Source organism: Arvicola amphibius, chromosome 10, assembly GCF_903992535.2.
Source record: "Arvicola amphibius chromosome 10, mArvAmp1.2, whole genome shotgun sequence".
Taxonomy (NCBI): Eukaryota; Metazoa; Chordata; class Mammalia; order Rodentia; family Cricetidae; genus Arvicola; species Arvicola amphibius.
In genome coordinates, this window is record NC_052056.1 from 61927045 (window position 1) to 61949510 (window position 22466).

Here is a 22466-nt window from a genome sequence, read left to right on the forward strand (position 1 = left end):
CAATTCCTGTCACAGTCCTAGAAGGTTTTTTTGTAGAAATTTAAAATATTCTTAATTTCATATTGTAATGTAGAGAACCTGAAATAATCCCAGCATATAGGAAAGAGGTTAAAAGAAAGATAAGGACTTAGACTGTTCTTCCAATGTTTGTATAAAGATGACAGTAATCAAGGCAAACAGGATTGCCGTAATGATAGACAGATGACTTTAGGAGAGCAGAGCATCCAGAAATAGAACCACGGGTTTAGAAGCTGCGGGTTAGAGCAGGAAGACGGAGGAGGAGGAGGAACTGGTGTTTGAATTTGCAAAGAATGTTATATTGATAGTGCAAAAAAAAAGTGCAGTGAAGCCATAGGTAAGTTGGGTAATTTAAAGATGTAACATTTACAACTGTAACAAAAAGGAAAGTGTACGCCAGGTGTGGTGGCTCATGCGTTCAACCTTAATATCTGTAGGCTGATACCAAAGAATTACCATTAATTTGAGGCCATTGTAGGCTGAAGAATGAGGCCCTGTCTCAGAAAAGCAAGGTGGAGGGAAAGAAGGAAGACTTTGGGTTGCTCAAGTGACCTCTGTAAATGTGTCTTTGGAGGCACCCTCCAGCAGGATGCATGTTTTGTGTGCCAGTTTCCTGTCAGCCACTGTTCCCAGCATAGGATTCTTCTGCAATAACTTCATTCCTAATCAGTTTCACAAAAAATACAAAATAATAAATGCCATAAATAGCCTTGTTTAAGATTATTTTCTCTCCCCACCCCCATGCCCTCTAGGAAGTAAAAAGAAAGAAAAAGAACGTCCAGAGATTTCTCCCCCGTCTGACTTTGAACACACCATCCATGTTGGCTTTGATGCTGTCACTGGAGAGTTCACTGTAAGTTTACCTACTGGAGGTTTGTGTACGGCAGCTAAACAGTGCTAAAGGGTTGCGGGAACACTCAGTGAAGAGAAGCACTTACTGTACATGTGTGAGGACCCAAGTTTAAATTCCCAGAATGCATACAACACAGAATACAGAAGTAATTGTGGTACTCGTACAGTGTGATGGGAGACAAGAGTGTCTCTGAAGGCTCCAGGGCAGCGAGCGTGGTATATGATGTAAGTAGTGAAAACAGGAGACCTTGTGATGACTGAGGTGATCTTCTGACCTCTGCAAATGTGCACACACTCAAGAAACCGAAAAAGCATACTCAGGCATTTTTAGGATTGAGTTTTAAATCAGTTTTTCTCTCTGGTTTTTTGAGGCATGATTGTTATGTAACCCAGGCTGGCTTCCTATAAACTCATTTTGTTGTTGAAGCTGGTCTTGAACTCAGCCTTCCTATCTCTCTCTGCCTTCCTGTCTGTGTGCTGGGGTGACAGCTATGAGCTAACATGACTGGGGTTGAATAATAATCCCATGTGATTATTAGTTTCTTTTCCTTTGTTGTCGTTTCTTTAAAGCAAATTCTCACTATGATCCCAGTAAAGCCTGAAACTCTGAGTGCTCCTGAGAGTGTGGGGCTGCACGCTGACTATCATGACCAGTGTTAGTTATCAGTTCTTACTGTTTTTTGCTTGTCATAAAAATACTGGAGATGTGGTTCTGAATTACATACATGCAGGCAAAACGTTCATATTCATAAAATAACCTTTAAAGAAATTAGTAATTGGATGACCTTTTTCTCTAACCTGAGCCTATAAATTATAGTTAGGAAAAACAGATACAGAGAAATGGAATTTTAGGTCTAGGTAATGGCTCAGTTGGCAAAATGCTTGCTTTGTAAGCATGAAAAGATCTGAATTCAGGTCCCTAAAACTCAAATAAAATCCAGATGCTATGCTGGGAGTAATCCTGCATTCCCAGCCTACCTGTAACATTTTAGGTCAGTTGAAAACCCTATTTCAAACAAAAGTTGGAAGCCATCTGAGGACCACACTAGAGTCTGTCCTTTGACCACATAGTCCTTTTTTAAAAAAACAACAACAACAAAAATAAGCTATACTTTTGGTCAGATGTGGTAGCTCAAGCCTTTCATCCCAGCACTTAGGAGGCAGAAGCAGGCCTATCAGTTACAGAGCCTACAGGACAGCTAGGGCTACACAGAGAAATCCAACCTCAAAAACAAACAGAAAAGAGTATACTTTTATAATCCCAAAACTTAGCCACCTGAGGGTAGTATTGTGAGTTCCAGGCTAGGCTGAGCTATATAGTTAAAACTTTGTTTCAAAACTAAATAAAGGGCTGGAGAGCTGGCTCAGAGGTTATTCTTCCAGAGGTCCTGAGTTCAATTCCCAGCAACCACATGGTGGCTCACAACCATCTGTAATGAGACCTAGCGCCCTCTTCTGGCCTGCAGGGATACATGCAGACAGAACACTGTATACATAATAAATAAATAAAGCTTAAAAAAAAACCTAAATAAATAAGGGCTATATAGAGATGGCTCAGTAGTTACTAGCACTTGTTCTTGCAGAGGACCTAGGTTCAATTCCTAGCACTCACATCACAACTCAACCATCCATGACACATACTGTACAGACAGACATATGTGGACAAAACATTCATGCATAAATCAAAAAATAGTAACTTTTTTTAAAGAAAAAACAAAAACAAAAAATCCCCATCATTTTAGCCGAACCTAAAATTTATGTGTATTGGTTGGTTGTCATTGATCTATGAAAATGTTCTTTATTAGAGCAATTCAAATCCTAACTGAATTGTGAATTTCTTCCTGTTAGGGCATGCCGGAACAGTGGGCGAGACTGCTGCAGACCTCCAACATAACCAAACTGGAGCAGAAGAAGAACCCTCAGGCTGTGCTGGATGTCTTGAAGTTCTACGACTCTAACACTGTGAAGCAGAAGTACCTGAGCTTCACTCCTCCTGGTAAGACACCAGACAGTGCCAGAGCCTTGCCAGATGAAAAGATTCCTTCTGGGAAAGTAAAAACTGGAAGGGTTGCTGTTGTCCCTCCTCTCCTGCGTAAATATGCCTTTAGAAAGTGATGAGGATGACCCATGTCATGATTGAGTGTCCGCAGGTTGTATTAACCTCCTCATTTTGTCAGAAATGGAGTTGGTGGATGTTTTGACTCTGTTTATTCAGTCTTTTCCTCTTTGATGCTTTTAAATGACTTCCAGGATCAGAAGGCAAAAGGTCTGAATTAATAGACAAGCTCATGCTAGAGATGGTTATTGTTAGTGGTATAAATGGAAGTGAGTTTTTATAAATAAATGGCAGGCTTTGAAATGAAATGCTTTTCTACTCATCTGGGTGTGCTGGAAAACACCTTAATCCCATTACACAGGAGGCAGAGGCAGCAGGTCTTTGTGAGTTCAAGGCCACTCTGGTCTACATTTTGAGATCTGCACCAGCCAAGGATACACAACAGTAAACCCTGTCTCAAAGAAAAGAAAAAAAAATCTGTTAAAAAATTTAAACTTCTTAGCCGGGCGGTGGTGGCGCACGCCTTTAATCCCAACACTCGGGAGGCAGAGGCAGGCGGATCTCTGTGAGTTCGAGAACAGCCTGGGCTACAAGAGCTAGCTCCAGGATAGGCTCTAAAGCTGCAGAGAAACCCTGTCTTGAAAAAACAAAACAAAAAAAAATTTAAACTTCTGGAGAGATGGCTCTGGGATTAGTTTAAGAAGAGCTAGTTGTTCTTTGAAGACCCAGGTTCAATCCCCAGCACCCATGTGGTGACTCACAATCATCCCTAACTTCAGTTTCAAGAGATCCAGTGCCACCTCTGACCTCTGGCAGCACCAGACACATGTGGTGCGCATGCATGCATGAAGGCAGAATACATATGCACACAAAAGAAATGAAGTCTAAAACTGGGGGTGGGGAGGAATTAAAAAAGAATGACTAGCAGGGATTATAGCAGATAACAGGCCAGCCAGAGCTACATTGCAAAAACCCTGTCTGCCTTTTTGTTCATTCATTTATTTATTTTTGGTTTTCTCTCTCAAATTGGTAATGTCTTTTCTGTTTCACATTTAGAGAAAGATGGCTTCCCTTCTGGAACACCAGCAGTAAGTTAATCATTTATCATAGTTTATGTTCTAATTTAGGTTACCTAAAACAAATCTTTATTTTGCTTGCTAAAATATAAAAACAGATGTCATAGTCCATGTCTCTAACCTCATAACTCATCAAGGTAGTGAATTCACTTTGAAGGACTGGATAAGATCATGTCTCAAAAAAACAAAAGTAAAATAAAATAAATAGCTACTTTGTTTTTTTTTTAAGTTAGCTACTTGATTAGTTGAAGAGAAGAAGCCACTAAACTTTATAATGCCCTCCAGAGCAATTTAGCTACTTCTCCAGTGTTGCAATATTGAACTTGAATATGGTGACCTGAATGGCATAGTCTCTTCTCCCCAAACCTATCAGTATCATTCAGAGTATGATAAACTATGGCACATTCTAAGTAGTTATAACATATCAGCATCTTTTCTTGCTTTATTAACTGGTAAACCAGGATCTTTCAAATGCCTCAAAGTGAGGTTTGTGTCTACATCATCCAGAGGACCTTTGCTTTGCTCCCATGAAGTCGATTCCTTCCTTATAGAGCACTGTGTGTACATATGTAAAGGGCAAGAATAGTACTCCAGTATACTCGAGAGCCATGGTCATGGTTCTGTGCTAGAGCATTACAGCATACACATACTTGGTTCGATCCTTAGCAGAGCCTCCTCCCCACTAAAAATTATATTCACCACATATATTCATTTACTTTTTAATTGATTGTATCAGAACCACTAAAGTTTGATTGTTTGTAAATGAGCTGTTGAAAAAAATAAACTTTTTTTTAAAAATTCTTTTGTTTTTATTGAGCTTTAGGTTTTTCTTTAAAATATTTTAAAAGGGTAGTCACGTTTTAACCTTTTAATTTTATTGGTTTATCTTCCTTTTTTGCTCCTGTGATGAGTGCAGCTGAATACCAAGGGATCAGAAACATCAGCAGTAGTGACAGAGGAAGATGATGATGATGAAGATGCTGCTCCTCCTGTCATTGCCCCGCGGCCTGATCATACAAAATCAGTGAGTGACTGACTGATGACCTTCACTGTGTGTGTTTGAAAACGCTGCTCTGCATTTGACTTGAAGTTGTTTAAAGGCCCTCAAGCTTAAACTACTGTAGTCTGGAGAAACTGGTTATTTATCAGAACCTACTTTTTGGAGCTGATTAATGAACTCAGCAGGTAAAAGTTGCTTACTACCAAGCCTGGCAGCTTGCATGCAGTCCCCAGGACCCACAGGTAGAGAGAGAGAACCAGTTCCTACCAGTTGCCCTCTGACTGCCTCATGCACATTCTGGTGCATGTGTACATGCACACAATTGTAGTGAAGAGGTGTAGGCAGGCCTGCTTTTCATCCCGCCCCGCTCTCGGCTGCTTGACTAGCTCAGCCCCAGAAATAACAACACACAAACTGTATTCATTTAAACACTGCCTGGCTCATTAGTTTCAGCCTCTTACTCACATCTTGACTAACTCATATCTAATAATCTGTGTAACACCACGAATGGTGTCTTACCAGGAAAGATTCAGCATGTCTGACCTGGCGGCTGGCTCCATCGCATCTCTCTCACTGAGGAGAGGCATGGCAGTCTGTCTCACTTAGGAGAGGCGTGGCAATTGACTGAGCTATCTACCTCACTTCCTTCTTCCTGTTCTGTCTACTCCACCCACCTAAGGGCTGGCCAAGGCAGTTTCTTTATTAAAACAGAAGACCCTCCCACATCACACAATAAGCAAATTAAAATTAATAAAACTACTTTGAAAAGTAATGTCTTTAATAGGCTTGGTGGTGCCCATCTTTAATCCCAGCGTGGTAGGTGGATCTCTGTGAGTGAAGGTCATAGTTTAGTGAGTTCTAGGGCAACTAGAGCTACATAACTCACTGGGTTTTTTCTTTCTGTATTTCTCTATTCCTCTATTCTAAGGAGGATCTATTTCTTTAGCTTTCTCAATATAGGTAACTATTATATCTGAAACTAAATCATTACTATTCCCTGGATTATGTATTTATCCTTGCTCAAAAACTGTGTGTTTATTCAAGAGGCATTTAAGAGTGAAATTACTTACTAAGAGAATTTTAAGCATAGGGACCTTAAGTAGAGACAAGCAGTGAGAAGCTGCGCCAGTCCTGCCCTTCCCGCTGTAATGCGGTAGGTTGCAGGATGTGCTTTTTGCTGCCTAGGACTCTGCTCTACTCAGCAGGCAGAGCTGAGACTGACGTGGTAGTAGAGGACTGTTATTTCTTTATGATTTAGGACTGGCTGTTGGAAAGGGAATGATCAGTGTCGAGTTTGTAAAACTTACGGGGGGAGGTGGTTAGAATTATTTCAACGTCAAGACTCTTATTCTTTTCTGTTCCTAAGCTGTGCTGGGTTCGTTTTGTTTTTGTTTTGAGCCAGGTTCTCATGTGGTATAGGCTGGCTTCAAACTCAATATGTAGCTGAGGCTGGCCCAGAACTCTTGATCCTCCTGCCTGTTTCTAGGCACCCAAATAGAGGTGTGTGCTTTTTACTTATTTATTATTTTTATTTTATGTGTGTGACTATTTTGCCTGGGTGTGTATCTGTGTACCACATTGTACCTGATGCCTATGGAAGTCAGAAAACGGCCTCAGATCGTCTGGAACTGTGCTACAGATGGTTATGAGCAGCCATATGAGTGCTGGGAATTGAATCTGGGTTCTTTGGAGAAGTAACGTGTGCTTCTTTCATTACATTGTTTTCAGTATGTATGTTAGATGTAGTCACACTGGAATTTCATAGACCTCTTTTGCTACATACTTTCAAAATACATACATGCTGTGTCAAAAAAGATATTATGCATTATTTCCTGGTTACATGTTTTAGGGAAGTGGGAGTATTTATAACAGGGTCTTATTGTAGCCCAAGATATCCTTGCTGTATCTGCCTCCTGAGTGGTAAGCTTACAGACGTGTATACTATGCTTGGCAGTTACATGTTTCTTTTATTTATTTATTTATTTATTTACTTATTTATTTACTTATTTATTTATTTATTTATTATGTATACAATATTCTGTCTGTGTGTATGCCTGCAGGCCAGAAGAGGGCACCAGACCCCATTACAGATGGTTGTGAGCCACCATGTGGTTGCTGGGAATTGAACTCAGGACCTTTGGAAGAGCAGACAATGCTCTTAACCTCTGAGCCATCTCTCCAACCCCAGTTACATGTTTCTTGTGTGAATATACTGTCCCATTCTTCCAAACAGTGGGAAAAAAAAAAACTTAGTTTTGCTAAGCAAAAAAAAAAAAAAAAAAAAAAAAGTCCAAAGGATGCATTTTCTGCTACCAAGACCATGTGATAATGTTTTCCTCTCAAGTCTCAGCAATGAACTATATCTTTGCAGATTTACACACGGTCTGTCATCGACCCTATTCCTGCTCCAGTTGGTGATTCTAATGTTGATGGTGGTGCCAAGTCTTCAGACAAACAGAAGAAGAAAGCCAAGATGACAGATGAAGAGATTATGGAGAAATTAAGTATGCAGTCTATACTTTATTTTCTTAAAAACATTTGGCTCGGAACTGGGGATAGTTGTTGCCTGGGGGAAGCACTTGCTTAGTGTATGCAAAACCCTTGGTCCCTGCCAGCCACATCCAAAGGACAAAGCTTGACTCTTGTCAGAGGGGTTGGATATAGCTTCTCAATACAAACCTATAAAAGGACACTTGCCATCAAGCCTGATGACCTCAATCCAGTGTCTAGGATCCACATGGAGAAAGGAAAGAACCGACTCCCCAAGTTTTCTGACCTCCTTTTGTGGAGACATAAGCGTGCACCCATGCATATACATACACACTAAACAAAAAAGAAACATAAATTGTTCCTAAAGAACACGACCTTCTGTGATATGTGTCAGCTTAAAGTATGTAGGGGGTGGCTTCTTTTTCTTTCTGCCATTGTTGACTTATGTCAAGCCTTAAAAGGTAACAATAATATCTGTTCACAAATCTATAGAAGCTTCCAATAGCACTGACCTGGGGGGGGGGGTGTCAAGGAAAGACTCCGTGTAGATAGTGTTTAAATCATGGGTGTGCTCTAGTTATTGCTTTTAAGTATTCCTTAATACTTTTAAGTATGAACCTGCTTTTACCGTGGCATTTTGTAGAAATACATAATGATCCTTCTCTTAGGAAAGCTGCTACTTTGACACAATAAACCAGAACAGTGGGTGCCAGCGTTTAGTCGCGACCTCTAGTCGTCTTGCCCCTCTTTTGCTGCAGATCTTTTTTTGGTATCTTACTGTGGGTCTTGGCTTTGTGTTTTATAGCTTGGAGGTAGAGTACTTAGGTAGATTATAACTTTGCTTCATGTATTTATGTATTGCCTTGAGCTGACAGTGCTGAGATATTTTCTCCAGTTTTAATAGTAAATATGAGTTTCAATTATTTTTTTAATTTCTTGAATTTAGTATTTATTTCTTAATATATTGAAGTTTTTTTTTTTTCAAAATACTTAGTTTTTCTAAGTATATTAAAAGGTAGAAGATGGCTGGGCAATGGTGGTGCATGCCTTTTTTCCCAGCACTTAGGAAGCAGAAGCAGGGGGATTAACCAGCGTGGTCTACAGAGTGAGTTCCAGAACAGCCTGGGCTACCCAGAGAAACTTTGTCTCTTAAAAAAAAAAAGTCTAACCCAATGGAAAAGTGTGCCACCACCTTTTATTGCTTATTTTTCTTAATTTCCTTTCAACTTTAAAATGTTATGTGTATTAAGTGTTTTGCCTATATGTGCGTATATGCACTACATGCATGCCTGGTCCCAGCAGAGGTCAGAAATGGATGTTGTGTCCCCTGGAACTAGAGTTACGGGTGGATGTAAGCCACTGTGTAGGTGTTGGGAACTGAACCCAGGTCCTGTGATCTTAACTGTTGAGACAGTTCTCTCGCCCCTGCTTATTTTTCTTTAGTGTTGATTGTTTAAAGCAAATTATTTTTCAAACTTGGTATAGGGAAAAGTACTTTTATAATCAGTGCAGATTATTAAGAGGAATAATTATCAAATTTTATTTATATTTAGTTTGCTTGACTGACTTCTAATTTTTGTTTAAAATAGGAACTATTGTGAGCATAGGTGATCCTAAGAAAAAATACACAAGATATGAAAAAATTGGACAAGGGTAAGTTTGATTCTATTGATGTCATACTCAGTATTCATAGATATACAGCATCTACCCTCTGACACTGAACACTTCACTATTTTGGGTGGTATCTTGGGAGATTGTGTAAATAGAACCTGTACTTCTAATTTGGGTATAATGATGCATACTTGCAACACCATCACTTGAGATGCTGTGGCAAGATTGTTACAGACTGGAGTCCAGCCCATAGCCTGACCCTGTCTCAGAAAATAGACTGAGCCATGGTAGTGCACACGCCTTTAATCCCAGCACTCAGGAGGCAGAGGCAGGCAGATTCTCTGTGAGTTCGAGGTCAGCCTGGTCTGCAGAGCTAGTGCTGTTACACAGAGAAACCCTGTCTTGAAAAACCAAAAAATTAAATTAAATTAAAATTATAAAAATAAAGTAATCTAGCACTGGTTAATAGTAACTTTACATTGTCTGTCCTCCCTCCCCTTCTTTCTCTCTCTCTGACCTTGATCTCTTCTTCACTTCCTCCATCATCATAGTCCTCTTCAACAAAGTTCCCTATGTAGCCCAGGCTGATCCCACACTCACTGACTAGTCCAAGTCTTAGTGATCCTCTATCCTTAGCCTCCCTGGTGCTAGGACTAAAGGTGTGTGTTGCCATGTGTGGCTTTCATTGCTTTTTCCTGTATATCATTTTCCATAAGTGGTGAGGGATCAGATAGGTAGAAAAATTACACATATATAATGTATTTTAAAGATAGTTTATTTATTATTTATTTGCTTACTGTTTTATTTCCAATCTTTTTTTAAAAGATTTATTTATTATTCTGGGTATTCTGTCTGCATGTATGCCTGCAGGCCTGAAGAAGGCACCAGATCTCATTACAAATGGTTGTGAGCCACCATGTAGTTGCTGGGAACTGAACTCAGGACCATTGGAGGGGCAGGCAGTGCTCTTAACCACTGAACCATCTCTCCAGCCCTTATTTCCAGTCTTAATTTAACACTGATTTTAATAACAAAAAAAAATAAATAGAAAGTCACCATTTGTTTTCAGTGCTGGAGAGTAGACTCGAGCCATGTGCCTGCTGGGCAAGGGCTTTACTACTGAGCTACATCTCAGGCTTCTTACCTTTGTGTTTTTACATAATAATTGATAAGTTACACAGTAATAGTGATGAGTGGACAAGAATAATACTATGAATGACTCACAGATTGAGTGTTGAAATTGCAGAGAAATTCATGAAACAAAACTTTGTGAGGTTTAAAAATGAAGTCAAGTATGTTTTCTTGAGAAACATATCAATGTGTTTTTGTGATTAGAAGTTCAGAGAAATGTTTAGGAGTGGTATGCATCAAACCCAAAGTACACACGGAACGCAGGCCAGAGGGTCCTGTTACAAAGGGTAGAGAGGCAACCTTCAAGTTTTGTCATAGTTCATTCTTTGATTTTGTTGTTTGGTTTGAGTTGTTCATTCTTTGATTTTGTTGTTTGGTTTGAGTTTTGCTTTCTTGAGACAAACAGTCTGAAGCTCAAGCTAGCACTGAGCCAGTATCATCTCCTCATCTTCCTGCCTTAAACCCTGAGTGGGGGGCTCACAAACATGTACACCCTGGCTTACTTCTTCATTTGGAGGAGGGGCTTCTTTTTTTTTTTTTTTTTTTTTTTTTTTTTTTTTTTTTGGTTTTTCGAGACAGGGTTTCTCTGTGGCTTTGGAGCCTGTCCTGGAACTAGCTCTTGTAGACGAGGCTGGTCTCGAACTCACAGAGATCCGCCTGCCTCTGCCTCCCGAGTGCTGGGATTAAAGGCGTGCGCCACCACCGCCCGGCGAGGAGGGGCTTCTTATCTGTTGTTTTTCGTTGCCGGGTTTTTGTTTGTTTGGTTGGTTTTGTTGTTTTAGTTTGGGTTTTTGTGTGTGTGTGACAGGGTCTCTCTATGTCGCCTGGAACTCACTATGTATACTTAGGCTAGCCTCAAACTTACAGAGCTCTGCCTGGTCTCTGCCTCTGGAGTGCTGAGATTAAAGGTGTGTGCCTACATGCCCTGCCACTTAAGCATAGAAGTAGATTTTTGAGGATGTGCTGTTTTCTACTACTACTGCTTCTTCTTCTTCTCTTCCTCCTCCTCCCCTTCCTCCTACTTCTTCTTCCACCTTCTCCTCCTCTTCCTCCTCTTTCTCCCCTCCCCCCTCCTTTCTTCTTTCCTTTTATTTTTATAGGTCTGAAATATTTTGTGTGTGAGTTTTGGCCACAAGAATTGCCTCACTGTTTTCTCACCTCTTTTCGTTTTAGGAGTCTTAGTCTAAGATGTTGAATCTTTTTTCAGTTGTTCAAAGCCTGAAGTGTTTGAATACTGTAAATGGTGTAACTTAAGAACTTTATTCTTTTTTTTTTCCTACAGGGCTTCAGGTACAGTTTTTACTGCAACCGATGTAGCACTGGGGCAAGAGGTAGCTACTGTTTAAGTCTTCATGTTAACTCTTTGTGTAGGGAGGAGGAATAATGAATAGAACCGTGTTGTGGGTCATGGAGTATATATGCTTATCTGTGCATAAATGTGTAGTAGCCAGAGGCTATCCTCACCAAATAAGTGAGGCTGGCTGACCAGGGAACCAGGAGATCTGTCTACGTGGACTTCCCCAGCTCTGGATGTATAGATATGTGCCACCACAGCAGATTTTGGGATGGAAGGAACTAAGATCTTTGTACTTGGAAGTGCTTTAGCAGCTGAGCTGTCTCCCCAGCCTTAGAATGTATTAGAAGAATTAATCTAGTTTTAGCAACAGTTATTATGTTAGGGGGAAAAAAAAAGATGTGTTCAGGATCATGAATAAGGAAATATTTTTAAATATTTGCTAGTTTAGAATTTTTTTTAAAAAAGTAATTCCTTGTATAGACTGACCTTAAGTTGGTTAGTAAAAAACTTCAGGATAAATCTAGGGTCAGTCAGATAGTTCAGCAGGCAAAGTCACTCACCAACACAGCCCACACACATGAAACAAACAGAATTTCATTTTGAAATGTTTTAAACACAAATTCAAATATAATTTAGAATCTGTATCACAAAACATTGTACATAGGCAGTATACATGTAAAAACATATATGAGTAAGTTACAATCTCACTGTGTAAGGTATACATATTATATAACTAGCTAATTGGTGCTTGTAACTTTGTCAGAGAATTAGGAATGCTGTTTTGATGTTTCAAATATGTTTCTATTATAGGTTGCTATTAAGCAGATTAACTTACAGAAACAACCAAAGAAGGAATTGATCATTAATGAAATTCTGGTGATGAAAGAATTAAAGAATCCCAATATAGTCAACTTCTTGGACAGGTAAATACAAATATTTTCTTTAAAGTTTATTTTCTTTAAAGTTGAGATCAACTCGGGGTAGTGATTCATGACTGTAATTCCAGCACTGGAAGACTAAGACAAAGGATGAAGAGTTCGGGGTGAGCCTAATTGGCCCTGTCTTTAAAAACGAGAATGCGTGAAAGTCAGAAATGAGAAAGGGAGGCTGAAGAAATAGCTTGTGCTCTTCATGAGCACATACTGCTCTCACTTACAACTTCCTGTGACTCCTCTTGCTCTTTTGGCCCGTTAGCACTCACATAGTGCACGTAAGCTCAGTGAGGCAAACATACACATATAAATTACATAAATAAATCTTAAAACATAAAAAAATGAGAAACATTCATTGGGATAAAAATATTGACATTTGTGGTTGGAGAGATGGCTGAACAATTAAGAGCCCTTGCTGCCTTTTAGAGGACCAAGAGTTGGTCCCCAGCACCCACGTAATGGCTTATACCCACCTGCGACTCTGGTTCTAGAGCATTCAGCTCCCTCTTCCAGTCTCTGCATGCATGCATACATGTCAGCAAAACACACAAAACAAATTTAACAATTAATACTTAACAGTCTCCAAAAAACAAAAGAAAAAAGCAAAAACCCAGAAATGTGTAGTTTCATTATTTGGTACAGGCATAGCATTTTAGACTGAGATACCCCTGCTGAAAAGTAAGCCAAAAGGAGGAAGGGAAGAAAGGTGAAAACTGCACACTGCAGAGGGCCTATCTGACAGGACCTCCCTTGACAAACGAGAGGACATTTCCATGAAGGACGGCCGGCAGTGCTGTGTTCATTGAAATGAGCAGAGCAGAGACACTAAGGAATGGCTGGTTGTGGTCCATGCTGTGATCTCAGAGATGACTAGCCACACAGTTCTTAAACTGTGAGTTTAGTTTTTGTTTTATATAACCCAGGAAAGCCTCAAGCTTGTCATGTTCCTGCTTTGGTCTCTCAGGAAGCTGGGGTTATAGCATTATTAGATAATAATACTTTAGTGAATGATAGCAGAGATTGCATTATATATAATAGATTGAAGATGGTTTTCTTCTGTATTTAAATTTGCTTAGAACAGGGGAAAGATAATATGAGACTTTAACCCTTATTTATAAAGACTATATTCAAAGAAACAAAATTTTCAGGTCCATTTCCTTGCTTGGTTTTGGAATCTCTTTTTATTTTTGAAATTGTGATTATATCAGTTATCCCATCAGTTTTAAGAACTTCCTATTTATGTGTATGTGTGTGCCTGCTTGTCTATGTGCACTACTTCACACGATGGTACCTAGAGAGGCCAGAAGAGTGTCAGAACCGAAGACTGGAGTAGAGAGAGTGGCTATGAGCCACTGGTGTGGTGTTGGAACAAACTCTGATCCTCTGGAATGAGGATTTCACCTCTCACTCTCCAGCTGGAGAGATGACTCAGTGCTTAGGAGCACTGGCTCCTCTTCCAGAGGACCTGGGTTCAATTCCCAGCACCCTCATGACAGCTAACATGTCTCTAACTCTAGTCCTAGGGGAGCCAGTTCTCTTGCCTCTAGGCTGTTCATCGGTACACAGACACACACAGAGGCAAAACACCCATACACATAAATTAATTTTAAAAAATTTTAAATAAAATATTATTTCACATCAACATAGAATGAAAGTTTAGACAAACTCTAAACTTTGGGGTCATTGATTTGTTTGGCTTAGGATTTTGTTCTTGTCAGTAACTATCTGTGTGACCTTGGATAAGTCCAAATCTCCCACTTGTTTACTTTCCCCCACCCCACACAAACATACAAGGGGGAGAATCTTATATTTTCTTTTTGTTTGTTTTTTGAGAGAGGGTATTTGAACTTGCAGCTTCCTACCTCAGTGGCTACCTAGCTTGTCTCCCCTCCCTTTACTGGCAATTCTTATATTGGACTTTTTTTTTTTTTTTTGGTTTTTTGAGACAGGATTTCTCTGTAACTTTGGAACCTGTCCTGGAACTAGCTGTGTATACCAGGCTGGCCTCGGATTCAGAGATCCGCCTGTCTCTGCCTCCCGAGTGCTGGGATTAAAGGCGTGTGCCACCACCACCCAACCAATATTGGACTATTCTAATTGCAATAACATATTTATACACTCAAACAAACAATGCAGGCAAGCTATAACAGTAAAATGATCCTAAAACTTTTTTTTTTCTGCCTCTCATTTGTTTTGTTTGAGACAGAGTCTATATAAGCCAGCCCTTCTGGCCTCATTCAGGGCGATCTTGGTAACTGCTTTCTGAGTGTTGAGATTATAGATGTCTACTAACTACCTCACCCGAATAAGGACTTCTTAATTTTTTGTTTGTTTCCTTTTTTTGTTTATTTCAGATAGGGTCTCACTACATAGCTCTAGCTGTTCAGAAACTGATTGTGTAGACCAAGCTGGGCTCAAACTCACAGAGATCTATTGCTGGGGTTAAAGGTGTGCACACCACACCCAGCTGAGAACATCTTAATGTGTGCTGTTGTGCCTATCTAGTGCTCTTCCTAGTTCTCAAACTGTTGGTTCTTTGGGTTTTTTTTTTTTAATTAATTAATTTATTTATTTATTTATTTTAAATCTATTTATTATGTATACAGTATTCTGTCTGCATGTATGCCTGCAAGCCAGAAGAGGGCACCAGATCTCATTACAGATGGCTGGGAGGCACCATGTGGTTGCTGGGAACTGAACTCAGGACCTTTGGAAGGGCAGGCAATGCTCTTAACCACTGAGCCATCTCTCCAGCCCCCTGGTTTTATTACATTGTGTTGGCATTTTAATTCCTCAACACAGAGAGCCACGTTCTTAGAAAAAAGTAAAAACACACGTGTATTTTCTTCTGTTTCCAGTTACCTGGTAGGAGATGAGTTGTTTGTGGTGATGGAGTACCTTGCTGGTGGCTCACTCACTGATGTTGTAACAGAAACCTGCATGGACGAAGCGCAGATTGCAGCTGTGTGCAGAGAGGTGGGTTTGCAGCCTTTGCTGGTAGGGTGTGCGCTTAGCCAGGGTGAAGAAAGAAAATGTTTTTGTGTGCAGAGACTTTTTCTCTGTATACTTTTTGTGGTTTGTTTGTTTGTTTGTTTCTGTTATTTCATCCAAGATAAGAGCTTCAATCCTGCTAGGCGTGGGGATGCAGAGTGAGACTGTTTTCAATAAAAACAAAAAAATCTTTAGCCCTTTCCTTCCTGTGGAAGATAATTTGGGAACAAGACATGGTCCTGTGAGGTACAGAAGTCACAGGCAGACTTGAGCAGTGTGATGGTCATCCAGATAGGATGCCTTCCAGAGGAGAACGGGATACCACTGAAAAATGTGTGAGTCAGCAGTAGAATCTAGAACCGATGTTACAAACAAGATCAAGATGTAAATGCTTACAAATCTGTGCAGTGGCCCTGGCTTTAGTAAGACCACTGAAAGTGAAGAAACTAGTTATTTACATACATTTTTTTAATTTTTTACTATATTTTTACATGTATGTATATGCATATGTGTGGGCATGTGCATACCATGACACATACATCGAAGTCAGAGGACAGCTTGTGGGAGTTTGTGCTGAGTTCACAGGACTCTATTGGCTCTCTGTGGTTTGACTTTATCCTTCAGCAACTCTGTAGGGATGCAAATATGAACTGGAAAGACTGCATCCAGGAGGTCTTTTTCAGCTTGTGCCAGAGGTGACTAAAACACGATTCTGAGAAAATATCAGCTGGCTGCTATGTTGACAGGGCCTCATGTGAATCCTGCTGGCCCCAAACAATGTGCAGGAGGATGACCTGGATGAGACCCTCTGAGTGCTGGAGTTCTACCCCCGACTTCATGTACTCTACCAGCTGAGCTCTGTAATAGTTCCAGAAGGCATCATCCCTTAAAGGGTATGCTGGTCACTTAAAGCTGGCTAAAATTTAAAAATTTGTGTTCGTTGGTTTTTCTAGCACTTCTTCTCGGTTGATCTCACAGTTTTAGAAGTTCTGTTGCCCATTCACTTTAATTTTATGTGCCAGGATTTTAGAGCTGCGTCAGATTTGTAAATTTGTATAAATATTTTCCAACCCTTTTTCCTTCTCAAGAAACTGATTAGGTATACTGAGATAGATCTGTCTCTTCCCCTCTCCCCAAGTGAGCAGTTGATAGGCATGGCGATGCACCTTTAATTCCAGCAGAGAGACAAGAGGATCTGAGTTCAAAGCCAAGCCAACATGGTCTACAGAGCAAGTTCCAGGGCAACCAAGACTACAGAAAAACACTGTCTCAAAAAGCAAAAAAAGAGTAGTTGAGATTTTTAGTTGTTATAATTGGTATATAAAGTTTGTTCTACTCCAATGGAAATAATAAAAATACAATTGACATTTCTCAGATTTACAATTTATAGTCTCCTTTGGGGTAAGATTTTTAGTTGCTATAAATGGTGCATAAAACTGGAAGTGGGGCACACACCTTTAATCCCAGCAGAGGCAGAGGCAGGCGGATCTCTGTGAATTTGAGGCCAGCCTGGTCTACAAGAGCTAGCTAGTTCCAGGACAGGCACCAAAGCTAAAGAGAAACCTGGTCTCGAAAAAAAAAAGAAAGAAAGAAAGATGGGTGTGTACATAAACTTTGTTCCACTCTGATGGAAATAATAAAAAATACAACTGACTTTTCTCATATTTACAATCTATAGTCCCCTTTTATGTTTAAAAACACTGGACCAGGTTTTATTTTGTTTGAGGTTTTATTTATTTTGTGTGTATGGGTGTTTTGTCTCATAGTCTGTGTTGGTTTGCATGCAGTACCTGAGGAGGCCAGAAGAGAGCTTTGGTCCTCTGGGACTGGAGTTACAGTGGCCCTACTGTGAACCCTGGTTCTCTGGAAAAGCCACCAGTACTCTTAGTGGCTGAGCCATTTCTCTATCCCCCAAAAATCTCGTTTTCTGTTTAAGGAAGGGAGAAACTTTGTCTTTTATACTCAGTGCATCAGGAAAGTTTGTTTATTTTTACTTTTATGTCCATTGGTTTTTCCCTGCATGGTTGTCTATATGAGGTTGTTGGATCCTGGAGTTACAGACAATTGTGAGCTGCTATGTGGGTGCTAGGAACTGAGCCTAGGTTCTCTGGAAGAGCAGTCAGTGTTCCCAACCACTGAGCCATCTCTTCAGCCTCAGAAAGTTACTTTTTTATACTAAGGATTCTTTATTTTGTTTTTGAGGTGCTGGCATTGAACCCCATAGCCTCGTGCATACTAGTGCTGTGCCACTGAACCCTACCACTGCCCTCCTTTTCTCAGACCGTAGATATCGTTTAATATGAACTCCACCATGAAAGTGTGAAGACATCAGCTTAGACCTCAGTGAAACCCTGAGCAGGGCCAGACTACCCAGATATTCACTACTTAGGCTGTGTCTTACGTTAATTAGACTTTGAGGTAGCTACGGTTCTAATGGGACTAATCACAGATTTACTCTGTGTGTATGTGGATGGAGAAAAAGGAGAGAGAAGGAGAAGGTCTTACTGTGTAGCTCTGCCTACCCTTACAAAAATCCTCCTTCCTTTGCCTCCTAAGGGCTGGGACTAAATGCTGGGACCTCCATGCCTCTGCCCGGTCACAGTCCATTTAAGGTTGAGATAATTTCTCAAAAGCCTATGTGTGCTTACCAAGCACAGTGTAACTTTAGGCGTTTAAGCCTGAAAAGGCCTAGAAGTTAAATAGTCCCAGTCATCATTTTATAAGCAAAGCCACTGAAGACTAAGTGTTGGAAACCAGTGGAAGATGGCACAGGGGTTGAAAATGCTGCCTGAGCTCCAGAGCACTGGAGTTCAGTTTCTAGTGCAAGTGTTATTAAAACTGATGGGGAGAAAGTCTCCGGGTACGGTGACTTGTACCTGTAGTCCTGGCACTTTGTGAGGCTGAGGCAACAGGGTTACTAGGAGCTCAGAGCCAGCATGGGATACAGAACAAAAACCCTATCCTGCCCACCTACCCCTCAGGAAAATAGATGAGACATTATTTAATAAGCCTGGCATAATAACCCATCCCTGTAATCCCAGCACTGTGGAAGTAGAGGCAGGGGGATTAGGAGCTCTGAACATCCTCTGTTCCACAGTAGAGTTCAAGGGCAGATAATGGGAGACAATCTTTCTTTTTTGAGGCTATTATTTGTTCATTCATTCATTATTTGTCAAAAACAGGGTTTCTCTGTGTAGCTGTAGCTGTCCTGGAATTTTCTGTAGACCAGGCTGAACTCAAAATTCAGAGATCCACCTATCTGCTTCCTGAGTGCTGGGATTAAAGGCCTGTGCCACCAATGCCTAGCTGCTTTTCTTGTTTTTTTTTTTTTTTTTTTTTTTTTTAACAGCGTTGCTTTGTACAGCCCAATTTGGGCTGTCCTGGAGCTCTCCATTCTCCTCCCTCGGCCTCCCAGTGCTGAGACACAGGCGTGTTGGTTACATCGTGCACAACAAAGGTGTAGCTTTTGTTTGTTTTTCTTTCTTTGCAGGTGAAAGGACATCTTTTCTCTCCCAATGTTAAATCTTGGAGGGCTTCTACCAGGCTGAGCAGTGCGCCACCCCTGACCCTCACACTGTGTGTGACCTCCCTTGGACTTGTTGGGTCGTTTCATTGATAGGTGTTTTCTCTGTTCAGTGTTTACAGGCCTTGGAGTTTTTACATGCTAATCAAGTGATCCACAGAGACATCAAAAGTGACAATGTGCTTTTGGGAATGGAAGGCTCAGTTAAACTTAGTGAGTAGCAATGAAGTGACATTTCAATGTATCTGTGATTGGCTGTGAAGGGTGTTGACTTGTTAAGTGTGCCTTGTGAACCCAGCAACTTGTGTTCATAGCAGACCTTACTGCTTGATGAGTATTTTGAACAAATTACTTGGTATCTCTTTGTTTTGTTTTGTTTCATATGAACAATAAGAAAAATACTAATGTTGGAAATTATTTTTGAAAATTAAAATAAAACAAAGTGATATCCAGAGGATATCCCTGATAGGATTCTGTAGGAAATGTGATTGGATATAATTGTTTGGAGTGTTTTCTCAGCCTGCCCCTTCACCCTCGGGGAATGTTTGGAGACAGTTTGACCAGAAAAAGACCTTGTGTGACCTTGACCTCAGGGTGACAAGAAACAGGTCTCCTAGGCTGAACTGTGGTGGCGTACTCCTTCTTGAACTGAGAGATCTGCCTGTCTCTGCCTCCCAATTGCTGGGATTAAAGGCGTGCGCCACCAGTGCCCAACCTCGCTCATATTTTTTATATGTAGTAAAATTGAAGTCTAAGGGTAACAAGTTCACAGTCGGTGGATGCCAAATAGACATGGTAGGACATACTATAATCTCAGCAGTCAGAAGGCTGAGTTACAGGAGGCTCACAAATTCACAAATTCAAATTTTTGTTTTTGTTTTGAGGCAGGGACTCACTATGTAGTTCTGTCTGTCCTGGCACTCACTGTGTAAGCCAGACTAACTCATACTTAGAGAGATATACCTGTTCCTTATCGATTGCTGGGATTAAAAGGCCTGTGCACTGTGACTAGCTTTCAAGGTCATTCCTGACTACATTTTGAGTTCAAAGCCAGCCTAGGCTATATGAAACCTTGTCTGAATAAAACCTAAAAAATAAGGTGTTAAATAGTTTTAACAACAGAAGGAAAGAAAAGAATTATAAATTCTCATCCCAGCCAGGGATCTTGTTCCTTGAACGTAAATGAGACAGCTGGAGCACCTTCCCTGTGCAGTTACAGTTAAGTGTGGTCTTTTTCTAGGCCTTCTGCTGAGTTGGATACATAATAATTCCAGCTTTAGCTGTTTTTTAAAATTCTTTCTGGCCAGGTAGTTCAGCCAGTAAAGGTGTTTGACTGGCAACTTGAGTTCGGTTCCTAGAACCCACATGTTGAGAGAAAACAAACTCTTGAAATTTGTCCTGTGAGCTCCCACGTGCTCTATGACACATGCACCCCTCATACACAAATAAATGTTCAAAGAAAGTATTAAAAAAACAGCAACCTGTACGGGGACAGTGGTGGTGCACACATCTTTAATCCCAGCACTCCGTAGGCAGAGACAGGCAGATTACTGTGAATTTGAGGCCAAGTTGGTCTATAGAGTGAATTCCAGGATAGCCAGTGCTGTTACCCAGAGAAACCCTGTCTCAAAAAATAAAATAAAAATAAAAAAGTAAAAATAAGAAAGAAGGAAGGGAAGGAAAAAAGAAATTAATTCAGTTTCCATGTCCTGAACATTTCCAGATTTAATCATGGCGTTTAGGTTTTTGGATTTGTTTATTTGGTTTGATTTTTTTTGAGACAGGGTTTCTCTGTGTAGCCCTGACTGTCCTGAAACTCAGAGAGATCTACCTGCCTCTGCCTTCTGAGTGCTGGGTTTAAAGGCATGCACCACCAGTATCTGGCTCGCTGCATTTAGTTTTATTGTTCACCTTGGATAATTTTTTTTTCTTTCATTCTTTTTCTATTTTCTTTTCTGGATTTTTTTTTTTACCACTTTCAATTTCAACTCTTTAGAATAGAATTAGTTATTAAGAAGAAAAATACCTGATAATGTGTACTTTGTTGTCAAAAGTAAATGTGAAAATTACTAGTAAATAACGTCCTCAAATTTTGAATTCACTCTGCTTTGCTTCATTTTCATTCTTTCCAGAGAAGGGGGTGGGTGATGGGATGCAGCCATGTCTGCTGACATGAACTGGTGAAGCATCCCTTGATACCATTAACCCTGGTACTCTGCTTTCTTCTGTAGCTGACTTTGGCTTCTGTGCCCAGATCACCCCTGAGCAGAGCAAACGCAGTACTATGGTTGGAACACCGTACTGGATGGCACCAGAGGTGGTTACACGAAAAGCCTATGGCCCCAAAGTTGATATATGGTCTCTGGGCATCATGGCTATCGAGATGGTTGAAGGAGAGCCTCCATACCTCAATGAAAATCCTCTGAGGGTAAGACCAACGAAACACTAGCTTTACTGTAAGAAAACACTTTGCTTCCCTTTTTTAAAAGGGTTTTACGTTTGTTGTTTGTTTGAGTGGAAGGGGCACATATGTGCCATAGCATGTTGAAGGTCAGAGGAAAACTTGTGGGGATGGCTTCTCCCCTTAACTCTTAAGCTATCAGACCTGGCAGCAAGTATCTTTACCTGGTGCCATCACTTGGGCCCAGGAAGAAGAACTTTTCTTCAAAACATACTGTGTACTTGGAAAAGAATTTAGAATATGGTTGGTGAGATATAATCTCTTTTCTGTATCTAAAAATTATATCTTAGTGTAGAGTTCAAAAGTTTGTGGATTTTGGGTAGTGAGTCAAACAGTTTTGTCTATGTGAATGTAATTGCTTTTCTGCAGAGCTGAAATACCTTAGATAGTTGGTTTTTTCTTTGTTGTTGTGTGTAGAGAGTACTTTGTAGCTGAAGATGACTGTGGATTTCTGATTTTCCTGTCTCTGGAAAACACTGGACATGCAGAAGTGTACCACTACCACCCAGTTTATGTGCTGTGGAGATCCTGACCCATGGCGTCATGCATGCTAAGCACACTATTAATTGAGCCATATCCCCAGCCCATTGGGTGCCTTTTCCTACACATTTAGGTATCCTGCATATAGCAAGGTTATCACCAATGAACCTTGGCTGCTATGTCCCAAAGATGAGAAAAGTTAGCTCTCTGAGGTAAGATACCTAAATGGTAATATTAAAATCTGTGTTTCAACAAAAGAATAAGCTGAGCTGAGTATTCTAGGATTTGAGGGTGGATTCTACCACTGTTTCCTCCCTTCAAATTTCCTAACAGTAGCTCAAGCCTATAATGTGGCATCAAGAGGCTGAGGCAGGAGGATAGCCACAAGTTTGAAGCCATTTTCTTCTACATAGTGAGTAGCCAGAGCTACCAAGCCAAGATGCTGTCTCAAGAGAAAAGGGGAGGGTCAGGAGAGATGATCAGTTAAGAGCACTGGCTGTTTTTACAGGGGACCAGGGTTAGGTTTCTAACACATGGCAGTTCACAAC

The 22466-nt window shown here is 40.5% G+C and overlaps 1 protein-coding gene across 2 annotated transcripts in view; it reads left to right on the plus strand.

The window, feature by feature from the left end:
• Nucleotides 1-22466, plus strand: part of Pak2 (p21 (RAC1) activated kinase 2) — a 66642-nt gene that overhangs the window by 38464 nt on the left and 5712 nt on the right. For both annotated transcript variants that reach the window (XM_038345318.2, XM_038345319.2), the window contains exons 3-13: nucleotides 771-871; nucleotides 2719-2866; nucleotides 3983-4014; nucleotides 4919-5026; nucleotides 7374-7506; nucleotides 9082-9145; nucleotides 11517-11565; nucleotides 12342-12454; nucleotides 15322-15439; nucleotides 19091-19190; nucleotides 21209-21405. In XM_038345318.2, coding sequence (XP_038201246.1) covers nucleotides 771-871; nucleotides 2719-2866; nucleotides 3983-4014; nucleotides 4919-5026; nucleotides 7374-7506; nucleotides 9082-9145; nucleotides 11517-11565; nucleotides 12342-12454; nucleotides 15322-15439; nucleotides 19091-19190; nucleotides 21209-21405 — 1163 coding nt within the window. The remainder of the gene's footprint in view (nucleotides 1-770; nucleotides 872-2718; nucleotides 2867-3982; nucleotides 4015-4918; nucleotides 5027-7373; nucleotides 7507-9081; nucleotides 9146-11516; nucleotides 11566-12341; nucleotides 12455-15321; nucleotides 15440-19090; nucleotides 19191-21208; nucleotides 21406-22466) is intronic.